This window comes from Panthera pardus, unplaced genomic scaffold (assembly GCF_024362965.1).
Source record: "Panthera pardus isolate Hobbes unplaced genomic scaffold, ASM2436296v1 HiC_scaffold_7, whole genome shotgun sequence".
Taxonomy (NCBI): domain Eukaryota; kingdom Metazoa; phylum Chordata; class Mammalia; order Carnivora; family Felidae; genus Panthera; species Panthera pardus.
Window position 1 is genome coordinate 33752677 of NW_026527002.1, and position 17088 is coordinate 33769764.

The following is a 17088-nucleotide window of genomic DNA, read 5'->3' on the forward strand; positions in this document are numbered from 1 at the left end:
TTTTTGCCTTTTTGATATTTATTTTAGAGAGAGAGCATGAGCAGGGGAAGGGCAGAGAGAGAGAGAGGGAGACAGAGGATACAAAGTGGGCTCTGTGCTGACAGCAGAGAGCCCGATGCAGGGCTCGAACTCACTGTGAGATCATGACCTGAGGCAAAGTTGGATGCTTAAATAACTGAGCCACCTAGATGCCCCACTTCCCACGTTCTTATTTATCCTTGCCCAAAATTTCAAGGTGAATATAACACATATGAGGAACTAGAATTGAAGGCTCCATTGTAAGTAATTCCCATAACATTCACAGTAGCTATTAGGAAACCTAGGATAATCATAATAGCTAACATTTGTGCTATATATGTTGTAAACACTGTATATCTATTTACTGATTGAACTTTCACCATAACTAATTGAAATAAATACCAATATCTTTCCCTTTTTCCCAAGAGGAACGGAAACACAGATCACAGCTAGGGAGTAGAAAAGCTGTAATTGACATCCAGTTATATCTCTCTGAGCTCTCTCTGCCTTCTGCTTCTCTGTTCACTTTGATGTGTGTGATTTTTATAGTGTCTCAAAGGTATACTGTTCAGCTTTTATACTTTGATAGACTTCAAATAATATTTCATCATCCAACTTAGCGATTGTGTTTTCACCTCCTCTGATAATTGTTGGCGACATCTGACAAAACAATCTGTCATCATTCTATTGGCCAGTTTAAAAAGGCTTCCAGAACCTATTCTGTTGGTAGTAACCACTCTGCCAGTGCCTTTAGTGTGATCTGTCATCCCTTGGTAGGAGGATGAATTCAGGTACTTTTCAAGGATTGGGATAATCTTTAAGGCCTTAGTACAAAAATGGTATTCCTTTTTCTAATCATGGACTTTTAAAATCAGTTTTCATGTTACAGAGGGGATACGGATGGGAGTGTGCATATTCTGTATATAACACATTGCATGTTTTTAGTCCCTTACCTACAATTCAGAATCCTAAAATCTTTAAAACCAAAGGTTTTTTGGTGAACTCCTTTGATGTCAGAGTGACTACAACTGACTTAAATGTATTCATAGTTTATCATGCTTAGTGTATCTCTACATTTTGCCACAGAAATAGTATTGTGTTTAATTACAATGTGTAGCCCTCAAATCTGCTCAGTTATTAGTGTAATATACAGTACACATGCCATATTACTTTTCTAAATTTCGAAAACTAATGGATTCTGGAACATACTTGACCCCAAGGATTTCAGACAAGGGATTATAGCCCTGTGCTAAGGAGTTTAAGACAAATGATTTCATTTCACCAGAGACAGTATCAATACAAGAAGGCTTTTTGGTGGGAATTTTTTTTCTCCCTCCCTTTAGATCAGGAGGCTCCATTTGAAGGGCACCTGGGTAGCTCAGTTGGTTGAGCATCCAATTTTTGATTTCGACTCAGGTCATGATTCCAGGGTTGTGGGATCAAGCCCCTGGTCGGGCTCTGCACTGAGCATGCTGCCTGCTTAAGATATTCAATCTCTCTCTCTCTCTCTCTCTCTCTCTCTCTCTCTCTCTCTCCCTCCCTCCCTCCCTCCCTCTCTCCCTCCCTCTCTCCACCTCTCCCTCCAATATGCATTCTCTCTAAAATTAAAAAAAAAGCTCCTTTGATAAGTTTAGTTGCTATAAATATTGATAGTTTTTTAAAGCTAAAATGGGAGGCAATCCTGGCATCTAATAGGACTAAGTTCAAATCCAGCTCTACTGTTTAATGTGTTAACTGTGTGATCTTAGACAAACTTAATATTCTTAAAATCTAGCTCCTCCATTTATAAAAAGAGGATAATCCTCAGTTAACCACCTGATAGGATTGTTTCAAAGGTTAAATGAGATAATAAAAAACATCTACCATATTCCTTGGACAGTGATAGATATTTAAGAACAATACTATTTTCTTCTCCACTTCCCACTATCTGTAACTTCCAGTGTGAAATGACTTTTTCTAACACATAATTTTTCTTTTATTAATAGATCAGAGCTCTGTATGGTTTCAGGCAGAACTGATTTCACAAGTTTATTAGACTTTTGTTTATAGCTTTTTATTTTGAAATAATAGAAAGTTGCCAAGAAATGTATAGGGAGCTCTCCCTGTGTGAACATACAGTGTGTAACTGCAGTACAATATAAAAATCAGGAAATTGGCGTTGACAAAATCTCCACTTTGCCTATTGTACCTGCACTGTGTGTGCATTCTGTGCGGTTTTATCATGTATTACTTCATGTAGCTGCTACTGTGATCAAGATACAGAACTATCCCATCATCAAAGCCTCCCTCGAACACTACCCCCTTTATAGCCACCCACTTAGAAGTGTGAATTGACTTTAAAGAAACTTAAGATGCATATACACCAGTAGTTCTTTGTGTCACACCTTTTAATTTTATTTATTTACTTTGAAAGAGAGAGAGAGCAGGCTGGGGGAGGGGCAGAGAGGAGAGAGAGAATCCCAAGCAGGCTTTGCTGCCAGCGCAGAGCCTGACGTGGGGCTCAAACTCAAGAACTGTGAGATCCTGAATGACCAGAGCCGAAATCCAAAGTTGGATGCTTAACCGACTGAGCCACCCAGGTGCCCCCATTCATGTCACACTTTTAAAAAGGAGTAAAAATGATACTCAAATCTTGAGTATTTCTGCCTTTTTTTGCTTTATTTGAACAGTTATAGTAAGGACAAATGTGTGGTGCTTTGAGATGTACATATCATAAAGTACAAGGAAAACTTCTCAAGGATTAAACACGAAAGTAGGGAGGTGTGTCCTGTAACTTAAATGTCATAATGGCTGAAAGTAAGGGTTTGGATACATTCATTAAGAAACCAAGTCTGTAGAGAAGAAAAATGCTTTGCATAAACTTCCAATTTCCCACCTGTTACACATTTCAAATACTAGCTTACGTGTAATTCTCCATATTCTTTCACGAGCAAGGAGCCTATGATTCTGACCTCCCTCTCTCTCTGCCTTCCCTTTTTGTCTTTTTTGTTAGTTTGTCCTTTCACTCATCCTTATACCATTTGTTAACAGATGTTTGTATTGCAGCTACCGTAGACAGATGTTTATTTTGCAGGACACTGCCTGGTGGCTGGGTATGCACACATAAGAGTTTCTCAACTTCACACTGTTGACATGGTGGGCCAGATAATCCTTTGTTGTGGGTGGCTGTCCAGTGTATTGTATATTCCTGACCTGTACCCACTAGATGCCAGTAACATCTCCCTTTCCCCTGGCTGTGACAACCAAACATAGCTCCAGATGTTGCTAACTGTCTTTGAAGTGGGGGGCAAATTTGTGTCCAGTTGAGAACCACTGACGTGTATCAGTAATAATCTCTAATCAAAGATATGCCGTCCTACCCCACTCAGAATTTCCCATTATTAACACCTTGCATTACTGTGCTACATTTGTTAGAATTAATGAACCAGTATAAATACGTTATTGTTAACTATAGTCCATAGTTGACATCAAGGCTCACTCTTTGTGTTGTATGGGTCCTGTGAGATTTAAGAAATTCATGTTGTCGTGGACCCAACATTACAGTATCCTGCAGAATTGTTTTACCACTCTCCAAATCCCCTGTGCTCCATCTATTTATCCTTTACCCCACACTCCTAACAACCACTGATCTTTTTGCTGTCTCTGTAGTTTGGCCTCTATAGTTGGAATCTTCTTTCACTTAGCAATATGCATTTAAGGCTCCTCCATGTCTTTTTATGGCTTGACGTCTCATTTCTGATACTGTCAAATAATATTCCATTGTATGAATGAATGTACCCCAATTTTCTTACCCATCTTGGTTGCTTCCATTTTTGCCATTATGAATATAGCTGATATAAACATTCATGTGCAGGTTTTTGTGTGGACGTAAGATTTCAACTTAACTGGATTGAAAACCAGGACTGCTTTATTATATAATAAGAGTATGGTTATTTTTGTAAGAAACTGTTCAAACTGTCTTCCAAAGTGGCTGGACCCTTTTGTTTTCCCACCAGCAATAATGAGAATTTCTCATGCTCTGCTTCCTTACCAGTATTTTTACCAGTTAATTATTACTTTTTTTTGCAGTGCTGAATCTTCCCATCCAGAGATATTTTATGTGCCTCTCCATTCATTCCGTGTTTTAAAATGTCTCTTAAAAATGTTTTTTAGTTTTGTTTAGATAAGTCTTGAGTGTAATTTTGATGTTGAACTTCTATCTGGTCGTTGAGCTAATACATTTTGGTCAAATTAATTGGGTACTAATAGCTTTTCAGTTGACTCTTGTGAGTGTTCTTTTTTTATTATTTTTTTTAATGGATCAGTTATTAGGGTCTTTTTAAGAAACTTAGAACACCAATTTGTGAGGGTGAACTCCATTTGTGAGAGAAAACACAGAACGGATATAGCCCTGAAGCTAAGGGACAGCTTTGATTTGTGGGAGCATTTGCGAGTCTGCAGCTTTCTGATCAACTCTGTGCTGTTCTGTAATCTCATATTTCCGTTTCTCCATGTTGAAGATCTCACCTTCCTGGTGTCTGGGTTTACTCAGCTGCTGCTTCTTGAAGTAAGCATCAGTGAGATGTTTTGGGATTTTCACACTGCTGATACCAGTTTTGGAGGAGGTGGCAATGACAGATTTCTGGTGTGTTCTACACAGAGGAAGTCGATTGAGGGCCAGAGGTCCGATCACAAGTAGCAAGCCACTGCTCAGTTACTTCAGGAAAACCACCCTCTTGCCTCTGTGGAGCACAGTGAAGGTGATCAAAATGAACCCAGGAGTGATGCTAGCTTGCATTTTCCTCACATGCTGACTGAAAGGGTTGTTGTTTTTTGCCATGGCTCAATAGCTTTCCAGGAACATCTTCAGTAGGATAATACCTAGGCACTTTGTGAATTTTAACCACTCAGGTACCACCATTCCCGTTAACCACCAACTGGTTTTGTGACAGTAGCAAGAACCTTCTCCTTTTTCTTTTCAACTCTGTATTTAGCTGCTGAATACTTCTTCCTCTTGTACATGGCCTTTCATAGCTGATCAGGAATATCTGCCAATTCCTTTGCCTAGGCCAGGGTTTTGGCTGCAGTGGGGCTTCCTGTTCTTTGGCATTTTAGCCCTGAGGTTACTCTTCTTAACCTTGCACTAGTCTGACCTTCTTGGCTTTGATTTTTTTCTCCTTAGTATTTGGCTTCTCGGCTTTTTTTGCCTGCCATCTTGCAAGATGGGTCAGAGATCCTGTCGAGTGTTCTAAATAAACTTATCCTCTGTGAGTGAGCATTTTATTTCCAGTATTTTTCACTTCTTGTCTTAATGCATCATCAAAGTAATCAGCAGTATTGGAGTGGTGGTTGTGATCTTCCTTGTTTTGTTCCTGACTTTAATTTGTTCCTGACCTTAATAGAAATTCTTCTAATATTTTATAGTTAATATACGATGCTTACTGTGGGTTTCTGGTAATCTAGACTATTTATTTTTCTTGATTCCTCTTATCAAGTGTTTTATCAAGGTTTTATTGAATTATTTTTGGTTTGTATTGAAAATAGTCATGGCTTTTATCTTTTAATATGTTAGCATAGTCAATTTCCTAACATAATATCCTAATATTGAACCATCTTAGAATTTATTGAGTTTCAACTTTAGGGTTAACTTACCCTTACAAGAGTAAACTAAGAAACTCCTTTTTACTCCTTGTTACTTTAAATAACATTGAGAGTGATCTGTTCATTGAAGGCTTCATAGGATTTTCTCAGAACACTAAGTGAGCCTTGTGCCCTTTGGTGGAGTGCTATGATCTTTTATCACCTTTTCAATTTCTACTCTGATGAGTCCTTTCTTTCTTTTTATTTTATTTTTAAAGATTTTATTTTTAAATAATCTCTATATCCAATGTGGGGTTTGAACTCAACCCCAAGATCAAGAGTCACATGCTCCACTGACTGAGCCAACCCATGATGAGCCTTTTCAATTTTTCTTTCTCTTGATTTAGATTAGTTAATATGGTTCAGACTTACAAAGTTGTATGTGGCATTCCTAATGTTATTCATATTATATATTCTTTATAAAACTTGGAAAGGTATATTTCATGGTTTCTCCATATTACTGGTAAGAATTCATCTGAAGCATTTGTTAAAAATACAGATTCCCAAACCTTCCTTAGAGATTTCCCCTAGAGATTCAGTAAATCTAGAATGGGAACTGAGATCTATACTTCCAACAAGATCCCAACAGGATCCCATTTCTTATCAGTAAGTTTGGAAATTCTGATCTGTTTTATTGGTTTTTAAATTCCTTCTACCATTGCCCCCCACCCCCAATGGACCCTCAGCTCTGGAATTGAGTGCTAAGCTCATTTATTGCCATTCTTTCTTATATTCGTGGATACTTGTTAGGCTTTGTCCAATAGCCTTTGATACAAGTGTTTTCATTGCCATTAATTTCCCTAAAGTCTATAATTTCATTATTTCCTCTTTAACTCAATAATTATTTAGTTTATCTTCTAAGCATATTGATTGTGAATTGGGGGAGAGTACTATCATTTTTATGGACATAAAAGTATCTGTCTTCTGGGGCATCTGGGTGGCTTAGTGAGTTAAGTGTCTGACTCTTAATCTCACCTCAGGTCGTGGTCTCACAATTTGTGAGATTGAGACCCACATTGGGCTCTGTACTGACAGCTTGGAGCTTGCTTAGGATTCTCTCTCTCTCTCTCTCTCTCTCTCTCTCTCTGTCCATCCCTAGCTTGCACATGCATGCATTCTCTCTCTCTCTCTCAAAATAAATAAACATTTAAAAAGAAAGTTACCAGTTTCCTCACCAGTAAAGTGGAGATAATGCTGGTATCTGTCTCAGCATGGTTCTGTGAAGATTATTACATAAGATAACCCTTAAAAAGTGTTTAACAGATTCTGCCAGACTTTCAGTAAACATTTTAATAAGTTGTATTTTGTATTGCTTGTTTCTAGTTTTATTGCATTGTAATTAGAATGTGGCCTCCTTATTATATAATGGAGGATTTTCCTTTGGTCTTTTATATTGGTTTTCTAAAAATTCTCAGCGTGTTTGGATGGAATATGTACATAGTAGAAACTCAAAGCTACCTCTTTGTAATTTAAGTCAGATGTATTGTGTTATTAAATTTTTCATATAGTTAATATTTCTACTGATGCTCTTTAATCTGCATAGTTTTGGGAGAGGTATGTTCAGTTCATTTCTTCCTCTATGATTTGTCTTTAATTTATTGATTCAACAAATATTTATTGTGTTCGTATGCAAAGCATTTTTAACAGTTGGGAAATGCAAGAGTGACAAAGTTTTTGTACCATTCTGAACTTAAAGAAATGAAAACAAATAAAATGATTTCAGAACATGAGAAATAAAACAGGTTAGGGTGTGGTGGAAACAACAGTAAATAAGGTACTCAAGCACTGCCTCAAGTACATTCTGAAGTTATAATTGGGCATGCACTCTAAATGATAAGAAGCCAGTCATGAGGTATTAGGAGGCCACAGGAACAGCAAGTGCACATCCCTTAAGTGGGAAGGAGTTTGCTATTCAGGGAACAGAAGGAAGGCCATCGTGAGAAGTCAGGCATAACTGTGGAGCAGATTAACATAGTCATTGTCATAGGCTGTGGTAAAAGAGTTTGGAATTTATTCTGGTGGTAATGGGAATCCACTGATGTGTTTAATTAGGGGAATGAAAAAATCTTATATGTTGTGAAAAAGATTACTCTGAGCCGTCATTTGGAGAATAGCTTGTAGCTGGACATGAGAAAAACCAGCAGACTAAAATTAGGAGGCTGTTGATAGTAGTAAAAGCAAGAAACGATGGACCAGAAGGTAGTGGTACAGATGGAGAGAAGAGCTGAGAGCACTCACCTGCTGTTGAATTATTGTAGGAGAGGAGTTTTTGCCTTGAACAACTGAACAGTGCTCTTTAATATCTCATTTTATTCCTCTCTAACAGTTCGTTTTTGTGTGCTGTGTTTTAGTATGCAAAAGATTTATGACTTTTTTCTTGGACTGGATTATCTTATCTCAGTTATTCCTCTTTTCCCATTTAGTGTTATTTTGCTTTGAAAAGACTGCTGCTAACTAAGCTTTTTTGTTTTTGGAAATTAATTTCTGCACTATTGAAGAGTAAATATTAAATGAGGTAATTATTTAAGTGAGCATTATATAGGAGACACCAGAAGTTAGCCTCTCTATGCACATTCTTTTTTCATTTCACTGTGTTATCTAATAGTATTTGGTACAGGGTAACTGTAAATACTTTATTTCTTTTATGTATTTTTTTTTCCCCAAAGCCATTCTCTTCCTCATATTTAGACAGTACTTGACTCATTCTCTTATTATTTTGTGCTTACCATTCAATTCCTTTTAATAGTACACTTTCCACCATTTAAGTCTTCCCTCTGAAGATGCCATTACCTTTAATTAGGTCTCCCTTCCCCATTTCAATTAGAACGTTATGTGGAATTTTCTAATACGTTTTACTCAATAATCTATGTCTCTTTCCAGTTTTAATTTGACTTCATTTTAATAGTGACACATAATTGAAATGCTTTGATCACATTTAAAATGAACATTAAGGGGCTCCTTGGTGGCTCAGTCGGTTAAGCATCCGACTTTGACTCAGGTCATGATCTCATGTTTTGTGGGTTTGACCCCTATGTCAGGCCCTGTGCTGACAAGCTCAGAGCCTGGAGCCTGCTTCAAATTCTGTGTCTCCGTGTCTCTCTGTCCCTCCCATGCTTGCATGTGCTCACTCGCTCTCTCTCAAAAATAAATAAAAACATAGAAAAAAAATTTTTAAATGAACATTAAGAGGGTGCCTGGGTGGCTCAGTTGGTTAAGTGTCCGACTTCAGCTCAGGTCATGATCTCATAGTTCGTGAGTTTGAGCCCCGTGTCGGGCTGTGTGCTGACAGCTCAGAGCCTGGAGCCTGCTTCAAAATCTGTGTCTCCCTCTGTCTCTGTTCCTTCCTCACTTGCACTCTGTCTCTAACATTAATAAAGCAACCAAAAAATTTTTAAATGAGCATTAAATTGTATTAGTGGATCCCAGTAGTGAGTCATTTCTTTAGAAGGTGTAGAATGAATTTCTGTATCTTCTGGCAGTCCACTATAGTACTATCTAAATGCCACTGTTTCCCCCCATTGACATTTTTGATATTAGCTACCATTTGCATAGGAGAAGGAGATTGAAAGGGATCTTTAAAAGTTTTTATATATAGGGGCACCTCGGTGGCTTAGTCGGTTAAGTGTCCAACTCTGGCTCAGGTCATGATCTTGCAGTCCGTGAGTTCGAGCCCCGCGTCAGGCTCTGTGCTGACCGCGCGGAGCCTGGAGCCTGCTTTGGATTCTGTGTCTCCTTCTCTCTTTGCCCCTCCCCCACTTGTGCTCTGTCTCTATCAAAAATAAATAAATGTAAAAATTTTTTTTAAAGTTTTTTATATAAACCATGCAGACTTTCAGAATTGATCATTTGGAAAAAAAACCCAAAAAACATGTTATCCTCATACTGGTTTTTCTTTTCCTTAAGTTAAAGTTATTAGTGTGTGTGTATACAATTTACCCTTGAACAGTAAGGATTGGAACACCAACATCACCCCCCCCCCCCAACAATTGAATGATTTTGTATAACTTTGGACTCCATCCCCCTCCCTGCCGCCAGGTTTTGACTACTAATTGCCTATTGTTGACTGAAGCCTTACTAGTAACATAGTCAATTAACACATATTTTGTAGATCTGTTATATACTGTCTTCTTACCATACAGTAAGCTAGAGAAAATGTTAAGAAAACCAGAGAAGGAAAAAATACATTTACAGGTTTTACTGTTTTTATTGGAAAAAATCTACATATAAGTGGACCTGTGAAGTTCAAACCTGTGTTGTTCAAGGGTCAACTGTATTCTTAAATTTTTATTATTTATATATTCATCCCTAAATATAAGCAAGAAAAAATATAATCTGCCTTATTTATTTTCATCAGTATCTGATACATTACTCACCGTCAGTTAGGTACTGAATCAGTGTAACTGGTGAGTTGTTTGCTTTGTCATTTCCTGATAGTTCGTCTTATTGATTTTCTCTTTTCAGTTAATGGAGAATCATCCTCATCTGCACCAACTGATAACGCTTCCACTATGGATACTGTAATAGTATCTGAAGAAACCGCCTTGTCTTCAAATTGCACTAATACTACTGTTGAAGATCCTCCAGTTCAAGAAATAATGACTTCCTCAGAAAACAGTGAATGTATTCTCTCTACTAGTGCAGCATTTGGATCTGAAGCTAGAAGTACTTTAGACCCTGCCACCTCTAATTCTGGAAGTAGTTCTGCTTTTGAGGCAGCCAAATTAAGACAGCCAGATGGCTGTGTGGAACCTGTACGGCAACAGTCTGGAAATGCCAACACAGAAACCTTGCCATCAGGGTATGTTAAATATATTTTTTAGAAGTTTGACTTAATTTGAATAGCAACTTTTTGATAATACGACTCTTGAATGTGTATGTAAAATTTTTCAGTTGTTTAGTAATTTGAAATCAAAGCTGGAATCTGATTGATACAATTTGTGTATTTGCCACAAAGTACTTTTTAAAACTAAGAATGCTCACTTATGAAATATGTGCATTATAAAGGGAAAAGAAAAAACCTAGGGTTAGTTTGCAGGACACTCTTGATTTGATTCTTGGTTTATTTTTACTTTTAGATAAGAATGATCATAACACTATGTAATTACCTCAGTTTTCCAGCTTCCTTTATGGTCTGCTCCCCAGGCCCTAACATAGCCATCCTTTTTCTTCGTACTGAGTGCTGGGGAAAGTCACTTAACCCTGCTGATTAGCTCTGTTACAAACTCAGGTTTTCATTGCTGCTTAATAATTCTTAGTCTCTTTTAAATTTCCCATTGCAATTATTCAGCTTCCCAAGATTTCCTTTAAAGAGTATTCTGTGTGTGTGTTCCATTTGGTCACCTATTCCAGCTTTACTTAACATGTTTTTTTGATTCTTTTCTTGGTTCTGATGATACTAATATTACTGAGTCTTTCTTTGTCCCCGACTTCAAAAAGCTTATTTATAGTGGCTCAGACTTGTAAACATATATGCAGTACAATTTGACAACACTGTACTAGAAGTATGGGCACAGCACTTTCCTACACAGCTTACAGCAGTTAGAATGTCTTCTCTTAGAGATATTGAAACTGCACTTCTAGAAGGTCTTATTGCCCTCATTTTGTCACCAGTCACTGTGTTCACAGCCCTGTCTTATTTTCTGAACTGTTTTTCTCAGTGCTCTCTACTGGCTCATCTGATTTTGGTCACTGCCTAATCGTGGTTTCAGACTTTGGTCTTCTGCCTGTGCTTCTTCCTCTTGGATCTCACACTGTCCCAACTTTATTAAATCTGTATGTCCAGGCCAGACCTTGCTCTGAGCTTATTTTCAGCTACTTACTTACAATCCCCTCTTGTTTCCTGCCAGCATTTCAGACTGTACAGTATCTTCCTTCTCTCTCAAAAATTTCTCATTGTCCCTTTGTTTTCTATCTTTGGCAGCCTAGTCATTTATCCTCATTTCATATGTCTGCCACTGTGATATATACATGTAAGAAGCTGTTCTATTAACCTCATGGTCTGATAGGAGGATAAAGATAAGTAAACACCAACTATACAGTACAGTTAAAGCCAGGCTAGAGGTAAGTTTAGCAGGCTGTGGGTGGGAATATATACAGAGAGAGCTTGCAAGGGAGTAGCTTACACTTTTGAGATCAAAGAAAACTTTTAGGAAGAGATGACCCTTAAGTGGATTCCTGAAAGAGGAGTAGGAGTTAGCACAGCAATAATGGAGGCACCGATAATGGAAGGCTGACTGCATGTTCAGATCTCTAGCATTTACAAAAACGTGTAAGTGAAGCTCAGGAAGTAGTATTTTGTTACAGTTTGAGTTCAGCATTTGAGGAAGTGACCTTTGTAGCACTGAAGAGTAAATAATCCTATGAAGAATTTTGTTTGCTTTTCTAGGAGTGTGGGAGTTTTTCCTTGAAAACTGTGGATAAACATTAATGAATTTTGAGCAGGGGAGTGGCAGAGTTATGTTTGCATTTTAGTTAGGTTATTAATTCTAGCAGTGGTATAGATAGATTAGGAGTTAAGGAGACAATTGGGGTGCCTGGATGGCTCATTCTCTTGAGCATCTGATTCTTGGTTTCAGCTCAGGTCATGATCCCAGGGTCATGGGATTAGCCTCGCATCTGGCTGAGCATGGATTGTGCTTTGGATTCTCTCTGTCTCTCTCCTCCTTTCACATGCACTCTATTTCTAAATTAAAAAAAAAAAAAAAAAAAAAAAAGAGTTGAGACAAGTAAGTAAAGATAGCAGCCAGACTGTTTTATAAATGAGAGAAGCAGGGGGGTACCTGGGTGGCTCAGTCGGTTGAGCGTCCGACTTCGGCTCATGTCATGGTCTCACACTCCGTGAGTTCAAGCCCCATGTCAGGATCTGTGCTGACAGCTCAGAGCCTGGAGCCTGCTTCAGATTCTGTGTCTTCCTATCTCTCTGCCCCTCCCCCGCTCATGCGCTCTCTGTCAAAAATAAATAAACATTAAAAAAAAAAAAATGAGAGAAGCAGGCATTATGATTTAAAGTGATAATAAGTATATATATTTAATTTTGTGGGGGCCAAATAAATGCTTCAGCATGTCTGTAGCTATCATGTGATCTTTGTGGTAACCTATGTGATTTTCAAATTGCAGGTTGCAACCCATTAGATTATGATCAGCATTTGAACACATAATTTAAGTAAATCAATATAGACAAGAACAGAAAATACTGAAAAAGTATTAGGTGTAGTAAGAGCAAACATTTCCAGAAAGTTTATTTTTCTGGTGTGTGTTTGTGTGTATAAAATCTGTAGGGAAATAGCAATCTCTAGTACACACAGATGTTCATGTAAAACATATTTCTTACTCTGTTAGCTGTCATCAGAAAAGTTTAGAAGTTATTAATCCAGGTGAGAAATTAAAAGAACCTGCAGTAAGAGATGCTAGTCTCTTAGGGTGATGATAAGATATGTCCTGGTAATTAGTTGTAAGGAGGTAGAAGAAAAGAAGAGTGGAACCAAGGTTGATTCCTCTGGCTTAGGCAGTATTCTTTGTGTAACTGAGTTAGCAGTTTTCAAAACTACGTCGTTTCTCTTTCCTCAAACATCTTAGTTCCTGTGTTTCCTCTCTTTGGTAACTTGCTCAGTAATTCAGATAACTACCAGTGGAATCAGAGTGCCTGGAATCACGAGTGTTCTCAAGGAACAGTGTTCCATCCTGGAGATGAATTTTGAGTGTTATGCCAAGCATGATCTCACCCAAAGACCTTTGCATTTGCCCAAACTTTTGTGTGGAGTGTTATACCTCTGATATCTGCACAATTCATCCAGGTCTCTGCTCAAATGTTATCTCATTACAGGGGCCTTTCCTGATTTTCTCTGTTTAAATCAGGCCCCTCTGCACCCATCCCTTTACTTTGCCTTATTTTTTCCTAACCTTTTCTTAGGAAAATTTATAAACATGCAGAAAACTTTAAAGAATTTTTCAGTGAACATTCCAATGTCTACCACTGCATTCTGTAATTTACATTTTACCCTATTTGCTTTATCTCCTATCTCTGCCTCTCTCTATCCATCTAATTTTTAAATGTAATTCAATAAGTTGCAGACATCAGTACATTTAGTTCCCTCAGTACTTTAGCTTGTATGTCATTAACTGGAGTTCAATATTTGTGTAAAGTTTTTTAGGTAAAGTTTACATAGAAGGACATGCCCAAGTCTTAACCATACTATTTTGATGGGTTTCAACAAACACATACATCGATTAACCCAAATCCTTACTAAGATTTCAGATATTACCATTACCCCAGAAAGTTCTCTAAAGTACCTTTTTCAGTCAATCACCGTTCTGATTTTTTTTTTTCCACTATAGGTTTTAGTTTTTCCTGTTACAGAATTAATATAAATGAAATCAGTGTGAACGCTTTTGAGTAGGGTTCTTCTAATCAGCATAACTTGTGTTATGTTAATCACCACATGACACATATTTGTTTGTTGTCAATTTTCTTTCCACTAGACTAGAAAGGGCTTAAGTTTGTCCGTTTCAGTATTCTTTGTACCCAAAACCATCCCTGCTATGTAGCAGGTACTTGATAAATACTTGTTAAATAAGTGAGTTAGTGCTTGATTAAATGATTTTCAGTGAGTGAACAATTGGGCAAAAGCCCTGGCTTGTAAATGCTTCTGAGGAAATGATTAACAAGGTCAAAAACTACTGAAAAATTCAAGTAAGATAAGAACTGAAAGTCACCAATTGAATGTAACTACAAAGAGATTATTTATTGTTGACCTTTGACAAGCAGTTTCTGGGAAATAGAGCTGTATTCAGAGTGCTGTGTGATGGAGTGAATGGGAGGGGTAGAAGTGTGTAGTAAACTTTTAAGGAGTAAGAGCTAGTGGACACAGAGAAAGAGGAATGTTTGGGGGAAATTGCAGGAAAAGATACAGAGCTGAGGGTCAGTTTTTCTTTCATAAAAGGAGAGAGACTTTAAAGTAGTGAGCTTCTGATGGGTAGGAGTTTGTGGACATAGGTTAGCAGTAGAGGAGAGAGGTAACCATTCTTCATGGTTTATGAGTAGGCAAGTCTTACTATCTACCCCATTATACAAGTTTGAAATCAGCAGTTATTCAAGAAGTAACTAAATTCTCTTATTGTAATATATTTCACAAAATTCTTCCACATTTACTTATTGTTTTAAAGCAAGTTCCTTGTTCAGTGGTAGGTTTGGAAATTTTATATACAATGTCTTAGTGAGACTATATCTAAATACTAGAAAGGAGAGTATTATGGTTGGGTGAAGTGTGGCATTTATAAATTAGCACCTAAATCTATGAAATTAAAGAATTCTATTGAGAAGTCTTATTCAGCCAGGTAATTTGCACTTACTGGGAAGTATTCATGAATTTTCACTACTGGGATGTTCTGATCTCTTGCCAATTCCAGCCCACCACTTGTATATGACCCACAGGCACAGCTCTAGTGGGCTGTCACTGTGAGTCACCCAGACCAATCCAGAATATCACCCTTTGCTCTGTACCATCCTTTCTCCCCACCAGTACCTTCTTCTGTCCTTGCTGCCCAATGCCTTAGTCACCACCTACACATTGGGGACTCACTTGTGACAACTGCCATGCCCCAAGCAGTAAGAATCTCACTTTGGGAGTGACAGCTCAGCAAGTTGCCTCCCCTTGGACTGGCTGCTAGGAAAATGAGGTGGGGCCACGACAGGAGTTTTTGCTCTTATTATGTAAGTACTTACAAATATTATTGACTTTGCCTTTTCACCCACAAAGCCTAAAATATTTACTCTCTGGCACTTTACAGAAAAAATTTAAGAAAGGTAAATTCTGTTAAGAGCAAAAACACTGAAATCTGGAAGTGAACCCGTTTTGGAAAAATTAAGAACCAGTGGCTAGCATTATGCTTGGAACGTGAGTGCTTACTGAGTATTTGTTGAGTGTTAAGTTGGGAATATTTGCCGTTTATCTGAGATAAACCTAGAAAAGGACTTTGTAGCCCATTATATAGATGGAATACTTGGTTATGTTTATTTTTTCCCTCAATCTTAAAATTTGTTTCTGATCACAAAGCTAAGACATGACCAAATAAAATACTTAAGTCATACAGAAACACTCAGAGAGTGGTGTCTATATTTTATTCCGGTAGTAAATATTTGAGAGCTTCTCTGTATCAGACTTTATTCCAGGCCTGGGATATTCAGAGGGCCAAGAGAGCCTAAGTCTCTGCTGCTGTGAAGGGTGTGTAACAGCAGGCTGAGCAGCTGGGGCCTTGCATACATAACCTACTCAGTAATGTCATATAGTGACAGATTCTATGAGGAAAGATCGAAGTAGGTGAAGAGGTTAGAGAGTAACTGTGTAAATTACTGTTTTGCATACATTTATAGAATTACTTTAAGAAACTGGTATCACATTCTACATGGTGTTTTTCAGTTGGTTTTTATTTATTTTTTCAAGCTTTCATTTTAATTCCAGTTAGTTAACATATAATATAATATTAGTTTCAGAAAGATTTTTTTTAAGTCTATTTATTTATTTTAAGAGAGAGTGAGAGCACAGGAAGGGTAATGAGAGACGGAGGGATAGAGAATCCCAACCAGTCTCCTCACTGTCAGTGTGGAACTCGAACCCATGAACTGTGAAATCATGACCTGAGCTGAAACGAAGAGTCAGATGCTTAACTGACCAAGCCACCCAGGCAGCCACCCTTTTTTAGAAAGATTTTTTTTTTTAAGTCTATTTATTTATTTTGAGAGAGAGAGCTAGAACGCAGGAGTGGGAAGAGAGAGAGGGAGAGATAGAGAATACTAGTTTCAAGTGTAGGGTTTAGTGATTTATCACTTATATGTAACACCCAGTGCTCATCACAGTAAGTGCCCTTCTTAGTACCCATCACTCATTTAACCTATCCCCCCACCCACCTCCCCTCCAGCAAACCTTAGTTTTTTCTCTGTAGAGATTTTAAAAAGGGACTGAAAGCACATCTCATACTCATCAGAATGGCATTAGAGTTCTTAGAATCAATGCAAAAAGCTGTTAAGCCAACTTAAAATGCTGAGGGAAACTAAATGCAACCTGATTTCTGTAATCAGCCAAACTGTTGAGTGTGTGCACAGAATAAATACATTTTCGGATATCATTGGTTTCCAAAGTTCATTTCCTGTGTATCCTTTGTTAAGAAGCTACCAGGACTCGTGTTTCTCTAAAATTAGCTACTGAGGGGTGCCTGGGTGGCTTAGTCGATTAAGCCTCTAACTCTTGGTTTCAACTCAGGTCTTAATCTCGCGGTTTCCTGAGTTCGAGCCCCACGTTGGGCTCTTCCCTGGTGGTACAGAGTCTGCTTGAGATTCCCCGTCTCCCTCTCTCTCTGCCCTTCTCTCACTCATGCTGTTTCTGTCCCTCTTAAAATGAATAAATGAACTTCAAAAAAAATAATAAATAAAATTAGCTACTGAATGTGAAAGGCATG

General features: G+C 37.8%; 1 protein-coding gene and 1 pseudogene across 6 annotated transcripts in view; one reads left to right on the forward strand and one right to left on the reverse strand.

The window, feature by feature from the left end:
• Window positions 1-17088, forward strand: part of WWP1 (WW domain containing E3 ubiquitin protein ligase 1) — a 133667-nt gene that overhangs the window by 75088 nt on the left and 41491 nt on the right. For 5 of the 6 annotated variants that reach the window (XM_019453395.2, XM_019453392.2, XM_019453393.2 and 2 more), the window contains one exon: window positions 10099-10435. In XM_019453395.2, the coding sequence (XP_019308940.1) occupies window positions 10099-10435 (337 nt within the window). Of the gene's footprint in view, window positions 1-749; window positions 810-10098; window positions 10436-17088 lie in introns of those variants that run through there. The other variant, XM_019453398.2, reaches the window with a different exon arrangement.
• LOC128775348 (60S ribosomal protein L6-like) lies at window positions 4346-8452 on the reverse strand (annotated as a pseudogene).